The 12,769-nt window shown below is 41.5% G+C and overlaps 1 protein-coding gene across 1 annotated transcript; it reads right to left on the bottom strand.

The window, feature by feature from the left end:
- Nucleotides 1–8,768: 8,768 nt before the first annotated feature.
- Nucleotides 8,769–10,141, bottom strand: LOC135478107 (putative inactive carboxylesterase 4). The gene is made up of 2 exons (XM_064758378.1): nucleotides 8,961–10,141; nucleotides 8,769–8,871 (listed from the first exon to the last, which is right to left on the bottom strand). Exons 1-2 carry the CDS (start codon nucleotides 10,139–10,141, stop codon nucleotides 8,769–8,771), a joined length of 1,284 nt encoding a protein of 427 aa, XP_064614448.1.
- Nucleotides 10,142–12,769: the final 2,628 nt, after the last annotated feature.

Here is a 12,769-nt window from a genome sequence, read left to right as displayed (position 1 = left end):
GCTGCGCTAGCGCGGTAACCAACTGAGCCACGGAGGCCCCTGATGTGATAAAAGATGAATAAGGCACTTTCGATGATGATGACTCCTGCTACTTTTTTTTCTTTCTTTTAACCGTGGGTCATTAATAATGACTACTGTGCTGTTTCCCACAACCACCTGAGCCAGCGAGGGCCCTGTCGTATTTAAAGACGTTATACACGGGGACTGTGGCTGTTTTCAGCTTAGTCTAAATCAGTTGGAGATACAGCGTGCTGTGAAGAAAATGGAGTATTTACGGCAATACTGGAAGATTGCCAAAGGTTTCTGAGCACCAATCAATAAACACTTTCCTTGAGAGTTTGTTTACCTGGCTGGTTTTATGAAAATATCCTGAATTTACGAATGTGAGACAATGAATTATACCCCTATGTCACCAATATATAGGTATCATCACTTTTTGTGGAGTACAGTCAAACCTGTTGTATGCGGCCAATGAAGGGACACGTAAAAAGTGGCCGCATATGACAGTTGGCACATGAGACAGGTTGTGAAGACCAAGCCAAATCACAACTGAATTAAGTTTCATGAAATGTACACATGTAGGGCTACATAATAATCTTATACATAATTGTTACAGCAATAATCTGTTCTGCTACATAAATTTCACAAAAATATAACAATTGTAGTAAAATAATAACTCAATAATTTCAAGTTTTGTGAGGTAGACCTATGGACTTCACGCATTTAACAGGCGATTACAGAAAGAGTTTCAGGTGAGGGCATGCATGACAGGAGAACTTTCTTCCCATCATTGTCAAGCCCTAGAAAGCCATGTGCCAGTTTGGCCTACGTAGGTATAAATGACTATTCTAACAAAGTTTTGGACTGTAAATGGCAGACTGCTGAGATGTTCAATCATATTTGCCATTACCGGTGAAATAACAACATGTACGAGTGAAGCAACAGTTGAGTTTCTCCATGTGTCCGGTACAGGCAATATTTTGGCCACGCGAAATGAAAAGACAACCCAATTTGCCTGCAAAGATAATGGCAAAGCAAGCCAGATAATTTGTCAAAGAAACTATTCATGGGAGGAGCCACAGTAGGTCAGATTATCTCTGATTATATCGGAGTTTGTACGCTGTTTATGGCATTCATAGCGGGGACCTCAGCATGGAGCTAATCCACTGCCACAGTGCAGGGGTGTCCGGACAATAACCAGCTAGGCCTGATTAAAGAACAATAGACTTCAGTGCTATTGACCAATAATGTTCACACTTCACTTGTCATCACAAAGTGGCAGGTTGTAACTTTTAATCACTACAGAAACTATTGAAGTCAGGTGGTCGCCATTTTGAAATTCATGAATGTCCGATGCGGCATTCATTACTGTTGAAAGTCTCGGCCGCTCAGGGCAGGCTGATATAGAATTTGATGGCAAAATATATTGGCCGCTGGACGCGTTGGACAGGTGCCCGCATATTACAGGTCGTTTAACATGGAACACAGTTTTCTTGAGGTTTAATGGTTTAATGAAAATATACTGAACTTACGAATGAGAGATTATTAACTATACACAGATGTAACAATTTATTACATATTAAGCGTGTTTGTGGCGAATTTACGGTAATCCTTTTATATTATTTTATTCTCTTTTTTGCTTTTAAATACCCCGAATTTATGAATGAAATGTTATTATTTATACCCCAACGTAAACATGTTAGTTCTCAGGTAGCAGACAGTTTCACTTCTAAAATCGTAAAGGAGCCTTGCATGTTATGTATCTACGTATACGCTAGTAATTGGTCCTCGTTCGTTTCTATTTTTAGTCCTAGTCTTAATTTTGACGGTGTAGTTGTGGTCTTATGTGGCCTCAGACCCCCCACTAATTGTTAACAATGTCAACGTTCAGCGCTGTAGCTCAGTCTCAAACATTGCGCGGCGTACATACCTGGCCCAGCCTGTGAGAAAGCAGCCATAAAAAATCATGACACAGGTTGACCGTCAACATCTGGACCTTTCGAAGCCGGCAGTTGGGAGTGGTACATAGCAAAGCGAAGGGGACGTCACTCGCAGCCACATCACCACCTGTCTCCTTGTGAGCCTCTGGCCAAAAATTTCAGACTTTCATCATTAAGACCCAAACCGGGGCCTCCGTGGCTCAGTCGGTTAGCGCGCTAGCGCAGCGTAGTGACCCAGAAGCCTCTCACCAATGCGGTCGCTGTGAGTTCAAGACCAGCTCATGCTGGCTTCCTCTCCGGCCGTACGTGGGAAGGTCTGCCAGCAACCTGCGGATGGTCGTGGGTTTCCGCCGGGCTCTGCCCGGTTTCCACCCACCATAATGCTGGCCGCCGTCGTATAAGTGAAATATTCTTGAGTACGGCGTAAAACACCAATCAAAAAAAAAAAAAAAAAAAAAAAAATTAAGACCCAAACCTGCCCAACGCTGGGACAATTGGCTTCGTATTGATACCAAGCATGCACCTGCACACCAAAAATGGCAGGCAATGAAAAAAGACTTTACACCCCAAATACACAGAACTACATAAACGGGAGTGCTAATAAATGGGGTCCTGATCCCACGTACCGCGAAATCACGCTTTAGAGCGAGATTTGCAGTTTGTCCGATACAATCGTGTTCACGTGTCAGTCCTATCATTTGGAATTAAATTCACACTGAGAAGCGGAATATCGCAATACGTGGACTATATCTCAACTTTGAGCTCTGCACAGTGAACGTAATATGCCAAGACTTTCTCCATTTGTGTGAAAGGCAACCCGGGAGGGATCTGTTGGCTATGGATTTCGACAGGATCATGCTGATTAAGGGTCGGTTGGAAATACGAGACATTCCCGCCCAACATTTCACTTTGGCCGGGGCGTCGTGGAGATGCGGGCGGCGCTACGATCAATCGGCTGGTTACGTCTGTTTAGATATGCGGGAGTCATCTTTGATATATAAAATTGTGATGTGAACTGTGCTTCACTTGCAAGCATAGTTTCAAGCATAGGTGCCCCTATCTTGTGAGCTACCATTTATCATATCAAGATTTTTAGCGATGATTCTATGGAAGCCGATAGGGGCCATGCGTGCTTTCGTCAGGAAGGCAAAAGTACGAAAGTGCGAGTTTTGGTGGGTCCTCGTCCTTTCCTTGTTGCGTTGTTTCGCTCTTTCGTGTGTTTTATATGAATGAAAACTCGAAACCACAAAGGGACAGAAGAAAAGCACAAAAGGGCAAGGCGAAAACACAAAAGTGCGAGGTGGAAAAACCTCGTTGTTTTGTTTGCACTTTTGTACTTTTGTTTCGTCCTTTCGCAGTGTTTCCTCGCACTTTTGCCTCGTCCTTTCGTTATTTCATATTTTCGCATTAATTTTTGGTGTAACTAATCAGCAGAAAGGACGAAAGCACGCGTGTTATTTGTCGGCTAGTTTTCGGATATCTGGGCGTTGGCTGCAGTGTTAATCGAGTGGGTTGATTATGTTTTATACGGTTAATCTGCGAACAATCCCATTTGTGGGAAACGGGTGAGAACCACGGCGCTATGAATTCTTTTATCTCTTCGTTATGTCTTCTATTAACCCTTCGTCTAATGATTCAGCCACACTTTAAATGTACCACGAATTCCTCTCAGCCTTAAGTAGAGGTAAAACGCACTTGTACTTGATTTTGATGCAGGATCGCGAAACTGGCCTGCGTTTTTGATTGTATCCACCCAAATGACGAACAACGCTGCCACTGACATTACTGCCATCACCTTAGGCAAAGCCATTAAATGCTGTGATGGTGACGTGAAGTGTGAAACTTTCGTTCTGGTGATGTCTTGATCGAGTGTTTTCCGAAACAATAGGCTATCAACCTGTTATCCTTTGAAATACAATGAACATCCCTCTTTTCGCGTGACCCGTACAACTCTTAGAGGCCTCTTATAGACCTTATTTGTGCTTGTTGGGCTGGTCACATTAGTGAGCTCGATACATTCGCTAAGTAACCCGCGCTACGTAGGCCCCAGTTGTGCTTAGTGGATTCGATACATTCAGTAAATAACCCGTGCGATGTAGGCCTGATTTGGGCTTAGTGAGCTCGATATATTCGCTAAATAACTCCTCTGATGTAAGCCCTATTTGCATATTGCTTACATTTGTATTCTCTGGCGTGTTTCAAGGTCTTTAATAAGGTGCGTTCATTTGTGATACATGTAGTTAAAGTATATTTAAATGAAAAACATGGCTGGAAACGTTGCAAATTTTTCTACTCAGCAATACGGTGCAACTAAACGGTAAATAAATCCCCAGGTACCAGTCTATATGGAGTCGCAGCGTATTTAATGCTCTGTTGAGCCAGTGAAATGACAAGATACTCTGCTGATGTGGTATTCCGACGTTGACATTTTACTTGCTGAATTGATGCGGTGTGTATACAGTCACAAGGACTGAAATTTATATAAGTGCTGTAGCCATGCGGCGTTGTATAAAGGCTGTAGCATGATAGAGGCTTCGATCTCATTTCAATTCTCATAACGCATAGAGGAAATATACTGTATAAAAAATATTGTTATAAAACCATTGTTTTATTAATATATAAATTGCTGCAGTGGTTTGTATTTAAAACCAATGAATTTTTTTATTATTACTTCAATACATTGTTTAAACTGAGCCGCGTGGAGTTTAATTTTGTTTGACCATTCGTTAAAAAGTCCATCTCATTCATGGACTTTACACGACAAAAGAACTAACCTTGAGCTGGGTTTACGGTGCTTGATACTGGCATAGTTGACGCGAAGGACCTGACCGTGAAGGATATGTATATTCAATCTACCAACTACCGTAAAATCACGAGTTTGCGTGAACTCGTGAGACTTCGGGCATTCTTATTCAGCTTATTTGAAAGCTGGTTTTACTTCGTGTTACGTTTCTCTTAACATCACATCACTGAGAATGTTTATTGCGTTGCAACATAATTTGCTTAGTGCAGACTTTCAGAACCGGTGCAATGTTGCGAAATGTGATTATTTCCGTCTGTGAGGTTCCTAGTGTAGTGTTCTGTTCATCTCAACGCTATGGGGGCCTCCGTGACTCAGTTGGTTACCGCACTAGCGCAGCGTAATGACCCAGCAGTCTCTCACCAATGCGGTCACTGTGAGTTCAAGTCCAGCTCATGCTGGCTCCCTCTCCGCCTGTACGTGGGAAGGTCTTTCAGCAACCTGCGGATGGTCGTGGATTTCCCCTGGGCTCTGCCCGGTTTCCACCCACCATAATGCTGACCGCCGTCGTATAAGTGAAATATTCTTGAGTACGGCATAAAACACCAATCAAATAAATAACTCAACGCTATGATCAGTTATCACTAAACTTGACAACTGTCGCTTGAGAGAAAGAAACCTCACTTAACTTTTAAAGAAAAAATCATTTCGGGCATGGCAATTACATCTTACGGTCAAATTCATAATGTTCTCTATTCTCTACTTTGTTTTCAAAACATCCACTTTTTTTGTTTTTGATGATTGTTTTTGTTATTTATACCCGAGGTACTCCACTTTCTATGGATTACCTCGAATTCAGAATCTGTGCAATGTTTCCCCACCTTAACACGTAAAAGTCCTCTTTTTAGATTTGATCTTTAGTGAGTGAGTGAGTGCTTGGAGTTTAACGTCGTACTCAACAATTTGTCAGTCATTTGACGACGAAGGAATCCTTAGAGTTCATGTAATGTGCGTCCTTATTGCAGAGCGGATTTCCATCACTCTTTTATGTAGCGATGCTTAACTGAGACGACTTGCCGACGACTTATACTGATATGGGTCAACCAGTCGTTGCACGATCCCCTTCATGCTGAACGCCTAGCGAGGAGGTTACAACTTCTTTTTTCAAGGTTTTGAGTGTGATCCGATCCATGATTGACCCTGGATCTACCGCCTCCCACAGCGGATGCTCTGCCAGCTGTGCCATCGGGGGCGGTTGAGTCTTTAAAGACAAAGACGTGTGATTTCCTTTCGGGTTATTGCCAACTCAATCGTAATTTGATATTTTTGTTTTTCAGATGTTCTCAGTTTTTCTCCTCAATGCTATTACATTTGGTTCCGGAGTAATATGATATGTTCACGTCTATACCACCCAAACTTATTTTCAGTCTACAGCAAACAATGAACGCAAAATCATGTATCTTCATCTGACACTATAACAAGTGCATGCGTTAAACAACTTCTTTGGCGATGCATCCTTTCAATATTTTAGGGCCATTGACCTACTTCTAAGGCTGTAGTTTTATATAAATGTAGGTTACAATAACATTCAAATGCCTGAATCTCTCAAATTTGAAACCATATTCAATCTTGGTGTTGATACATTCAATGATATATTCAATGTAAGGCTGAAATAATGCTGATGGAGCGACTAGGCATAATGATTCAACTTTTGATCATTTCTAGTCTGGCACAAAATAATCACGAGGCAATAATTTACCTAAGTCATCCCTGACATCCTATCAGAACTAACGATCAATACATTTTCACAGCACCCCCCCCCCCCCCAAATAATAAACAAACCCGCTCCGCGGAAAAGTTAATTAGAATTTGCGGGAAAAACAACGCTGACAAAGGAATCGGTTCTTGGACAAGTCGACTGGAGTCAAAAAAAGTCATCTTTCAGTAGTCATGGTTTAATTTTCAACAGTAGTTTTTGAAAAATCAACAAGGGATGACAAGTAGAAGGCAACCGGCGTGGGTAAATATTTTCCACTTATTTCTCTTCTGTTCTGGGACCATCAGCTATTTGCTTACAACACACCGACTTTAGATATACGTTTCAATTACGCCGTAGTGCAAGGGTGAGGAAAGCCCTTATCGAACGTACCGTATGCAGACATTTGACTTCTCTACCAGTTCGTGAAGATATTGAAAATATGGAATTTAAGTGGTGTTTGTGGAAACCAGTGTTATGATACAAACAAAAGTTGCAGAATTATGCTATAAATTTTCTTGCTAACTACCAAGTCATTACACATGAAGGCGAAGAATGACAAGGATGAAAAGGATGTACCTTCTAGAGAAAATTTACTTGCTTTTTGTGTGTAAAGGACTATAAACCTTAGCTGCATTTTATTTTAATCGGCTCTTGTTGGAAAATGTTCATTTGTTTCGGGAGATAGTCCAGCCAGAATTCCACTCTATTGTTGTACACCCGTTGTCCCACGGAATCTGACATCATCCCAGTGTGAAGCCTCAAGTAACGCTCTGTCCCGACTTCAAACCTAGGCCACTTTACCAAACCAGAACCGGCTGCTGGGGCATTTGGATCTCTGTACAAAAGAACAAAACTTCTACTTAAACTGTAAATACTTCATATAATTTTCCTCTCACAAAGCCTCGCTAAAATATGAGTATGATATCATTTAATTTTTTTAGTACTATTTTACACCGCACATATATATATGTATATATACTTCACTTGCAGATACGTGAAAAAGAACTCACAAACTTAAGGTTGATTAAGTTTGCAAGGAAATGACAGGAAAGACAGCTCTGGTAAAAAAAATGTTTTTTTTTAAGCATGGTAAATTTTCAATGCACTTAGGTTTCCAGTGGGGCAAGACGGAGAAAGGAGGACGGATGGACGGTGTTGCGGCGTTGGTATGGTAATCGATATACCGCCACATAGTTTAAACGTGCTTTATTGCGCAGGGGCGACAGTATGGTGTTGACTCATTGTCACTTCAGAGGTGAAGCATATTTAACAGGCCGGCCATGTGTATCTTATTTGCTACTTTTTGCTTATTTGTATTTCGTTTTTAAGTGAGCTTTTCCTGAAACATTAAAACATCCAAAGAAAAGACGGGTACATTGCAACTAATATCTTACATAATTATTTCCAAATGTTAGATGTTTTGCCTCGATTTCTGAGCAGGTAAATTTATAATGCCGCTTCCCTGAAACATCCAGCTGCTCAGCAGTGATAGCTGACTGTAGCACCCTATTGTGGCTCAAATCGCTACTCCGTGTTTAGTATGTGTCACGTATGTCGCGTGACGCAAATTTATCCGTTTATTCATTTGACTGCAGATAGTCGTGGGTTTCCCCCGGGCTCTGCCCTGTTTCAAGCTACCATAATGCTGGCCGTCGTCATATACATGAAATATTCTAGGGTGCGGCGTAAAACACCAATGAAATAAAACAAATAAATCATTTGACTGGTATTTTTACACTGTATATCTGACAAGAATATCTGACTTAAATAATAGTGATAGATTTATTTATCGGGAAATGGGCTCATAGACGAAACCACCGCACCTTTCAATATATCTGTCTTATCTGACTGAAGATCGCAGTCGAACAGGGGAAATAAGGGATCCCAAACCTGAATTCAGATGAATTATATGCTGTTCTACTAAGAATATAAGGCAAAATCTAAGAGTTAAGTGGACTTTGGTTTTATCCATGAAAAATTCATCAACAACTTAAAGTATTCATTTTCAATGGTTTAACATTTTTTGTGTGGTGGTGTTCTTAAATTGTTTATAGTCAGGACTTATCGTTAAGTACAGCGTACAATCATTAATCTAATCAACCTGTAATTGCTCTGCCCTTGCCATCCCATGCATACATATTCTTACCCGAAATTCTTAAGTTCTTACCCAGTTTTGGCAAAGTTTGTCCAATATCTCATTAAGATATCGCTCAGCTGTTTTTCTTCATCGGTGACGTTTGGGATTATCCCAGTTAAAGGTAATCCGAGCACAAACGGTATTTCATCAGCGTGGTCAGCCCCAGACCTCCAGGGTTCCATAGGCATCCAGCTACCACGGTGATCGTACAGGTACACGAACGTCCCCGATCCACTGACAACAGACGTGTTCCAGTGTTGTCTCAAGAGGGCATGGGCTCTGGTAAACTGCACAACTGAAACCGTAAACATGGCATCAGCCAGGAATTTAAGGAGCATTTCTGAGCGTGTTATACCATCTTGCCGAGCACTCCAATCTGTGTACATAAAGGTGAATGGAGCCACTAGTTTCTGGGCTAGGTTAGGATCACCCTGTGTGTAAGTAGTCAGGCTGTTAGCCATAAACGTGTCAAATATCTTCTGGCTGATTCCGGTAAAGTCGTCCACCAATTCTCCCGCGTCAAGAAGAGGTGCCAATAATAGCTTGAAGAACATGGCGGCTTCATCCGTGTTTTGGCCGATGAGGAAGTCCACTTCTGCTAATTTTCTGGCCACTGTTGAGTTCATTTGCGTAGTGATGAGTTCAGTGGGACTAAAAGGCAAAAACTCTGTTCCAAGCGCAGCAGTGAAGGCGTTTCCAGGGGTTATGAGGTGTTGACTTTCCACTATATCCTGAACGGACTGATGTCGTAAACAGCGTATGAGAATATCATTCGTAGCTGATGGGCAGCCAAGCCTCTTCCCCAAATCGCTGCTAGCTTTTAGCGGATCTGGAGAAATGCTCCATGAAGCGAAAGCGCTTCCACTCTGCGCGATAACTCTCCGGAATAGGCCTTCGGTGAATGGAGAAAGTGCCAGAAGCGTCACACTGGCACTACCGGCCGACTCGCCGAAAACTGTCACCGAATCTGGGTTTCCTCCAAAGGCTGCAATGTTCACTTTAACCCACTCTAGCGCCATTGTCTGGTCCCACAGACCGAAATTTCCCAAAGCATTGTTGTCCATTGTGCTAAGGAACCCCAAAGCACCAAGCCTGTAATTTGTATTCACAACAACCACATCGTTCCTCAGCGCAAGCATTGTACCCGGATAGTCCTGGCCCGAGCCCATGGTAAATGAACCGCCGTGTATCCACACCATGACGGTCTTAGATGACGTCACGGACGTGTTCAGGGGTGTGTAGATGTTCAGATACAAACAGTCTTCTTCCATTTTATCATTGGGATCTACGATTGGATTGTTTACCAGCGTCTGTGGACATCGTGGCCCGAAAGACGAGGCATTGTAGATTCCCGGCATGCGCGTTTTCCAAACAGGCCGCTTGAAACGACGCTCCCCAATAGGTGCCTCAGCAAAAGGAATGCCCAAAAACTGATGAGTGCCAGCGTCTTCGAAACCTTGGACAATCCCAGAACTAGTGTGTACAATTTTTCCCTCCACTTGTCCAGATCGTAGACCGCCTAATAGGCCTAGCTGAATAACAATTACCAGTTCAAGCAGCTCCATGTTTTATCCTTGGCCTAAAAAAAGCAAATCACACTTTGAGCATATTATCTCACTTGAGGATATATGTGACTTATACTTCTTTATCTTATCTTTGTTTAACGCCGTATTTAAGAATTCATTTGTGGCGAAAAATCGCTTGCCGAAAGTAAACTAAAACCCTTTGGAATGCACCTAAGTATCGTCTTGATTTACTACCTCAGCCGAGTACACGTATATAGGACTTGAAAACCATTCCGCCGCAGAGAAAACCTTTACATTTTAGAGGAAACTTTTCCACCGCGGAGAAAGCCTTTAAACACCACGGAGAAAACTTTTCCACCGCAGAGAAATCCTTTACATTTTCGAGGAAACTTTTACATCGCGGAAAAACATTTACACACCACGAAGAAAACACCTTTACATAGTGGAGAAAAGTTTTTCACTGCTTTTCGAAGTTTATAGATCAATTTATCAATTTTGTCCAACATATTTTGGTGTTTGCATTAATTTCCTTTTCGCCATACTTTATTTTTTTCTTAATAATAAGCTTTCGTTGGAAAATCCTTGAAGCACGGTAAATCTTTAGAAAATTTTAACAATTTCGAATGGCACTGAAGGGCTACCGTAGTACGATGCAAACAGTCAAACTTTAATGACACAATTGTATGCGTCGAAAACGACATTCGTAGGCCAGCTGCCAACCAGTGTGGACCTTCCAGGCCAATAATCGCAAAGCCAGTCACTAACCGCCAAAGAACTAAGAGAGTATATGAAGTACCAAATTAGGGGTCATGTAAAGATGAACAGTCAACAGTTTCCAGTGATGTTATAAAGGCGCAAGGTATCCTCTGGTCGAATGAGTGAAATATACAAATCGTGTACCATGCTACAATATAAACTGTCGAGAAAATATGTATCTCCGTTGCTCTTTAATTATAACTGTTAATATGTCAAAAGTGGGAATCTAATTCAGCCCCAGATTAAGCGGAATTAGACATATTCAAGAATTAGACACAGTGACAGATATGATGGACACTCCATCCATATTCACTTACAGGAGAATTTTACTCTTTGAAAATCTGAAGAACCTTGGTGTGAAGACGTTTTTCACCTTTGTACAAATATAAGTCCAGAAAAGATCTAAATTTTCTCAGAGTGTAAAATCACGAGAAATTTGTTCAATATCTCTCACAACCTTTGTTATATTTGGATGAGTTAGTTCGGGTCTGATCAGGATTAAATTACTACTTAATAGTTTCTGCATATATTTGTATTCATATGAGAACAGGTATAGGCTAGACAAAAAGGTTACAATACGTACCAATCGGTATACGTATACACTGTTGATATAGGGTTCCCCCGATTTTCACATAAATGTTATTGATGATAAAAACAAGCAATTCGATGAGCAACGAAACATCTTATGAATGGAAACTAGTATGTAGTGGAACTAAAAAGGCGTTGTTACCTATGATGATTGTAGCGGTATTCAGATGTATTATAGACCGTCAATATTAGTGATGAAACCATGTCAGTTAAATCTTCATGAGGAATAATCGTATAGACAGTGGAGAAATCCCAAGTATATTTGTCCTCATACGGTGCGTATATTAACAGTGACACTTTCGTCACACTGTGCGACTCAAACAGTCAGCACTATCATGACACTGTTCGACGCCTACAGTCAAACGATCATGACACAGTACGACATATGCGAAGCTTACATCGCATTTTTATGACGCTGGATTAATGTGGGCTTGGTTGAAACATCTCTTGGTCTTTTTTGCTGATATGACAAGATGGCAGCCCCAATGAAATTAAACAAACCGCTTTCAAATATCTAGGTTTTGTTAGATGGCCACAGCAGACAGATCTACACAAAGTCAAGCGGAACATGTTTAAATTTGAAATACATATAATTTGTGGAGATTGAACATTCCGTTTCACTGTTCTCTCCCTCCTTTCTTTTCTACTGCTTTACATACGTATTTCTTTCCTCTTGTTCTGTATCAGTAAACCTGTATTAAACTGCAAGGTATTTTCAGTAAGTTGATGTTGTCTCTGTCAAGTTGACTCCTAGGTTATCGTGGGAAAGTCCGTCATAATACCTCGTCGTACACCCAGGTCTTACATATCCGTGGGCATTTATATGCCACGAACTACGCACGTCTCTATCTCCAAGCCCACATTAATCCAGTGAGTTCCTGCAAGTCGGATGGCCCCATGGTAACAGGCCGCCGCGGTCCTCTCAGCAACTGCGTGTGAATATCCAGCGATGCTAACCGTTACAGTTATAAAAGACGAAAGGCTTTTTCAGAATGTCACGTTCTATATTCAGCACTTTAACTCTCCTTGCAATCTGACGAGAAAGCGATATTCTGAAGAGATGCACACGACAGCGCGAGATTCGGACAAAGATTCTGTCGGCATTTAGTGTACAACACGAGATTTAGTGGAGATTCGGTCCAGACTTGGTTTCACAAAGCACTGCTCCTTTAAATCTGACATTCTCGGTTAAGTGACACGCTGATCTCGTCAGAATAAAGCTCAGTTTTCCAAATCTCGTCCTTATCTCGCGTTGTCGCCCGAATGTCGCTACTCCCAGGCTGAGCTGCATGTAAAGCTTGAAGAATCTGATTAATTATTTCG

This window comes from Liolophura sinensis, chromosome 11 (assembly GCF_032854445.1).
Source record: "Liolophura sinensis isolate JHLJ2023 chromosome 11, CUHK_Ljap_v2, whole genome shotgun sequence".
In the NCBI taxonomy this organism is placed as follows: domain Eukaryota; kingdom Metazoa; phylum Mollusca; class Polyplacophora; order Chitonida; family Chitonidae; genus Liolophura; species Liolophura sinensis.
The sequence above is the reverse complement of the archived record's forward strand: the minus strand, read 5'-3'. Positions and strand labels throughout refer to the sequence as shown.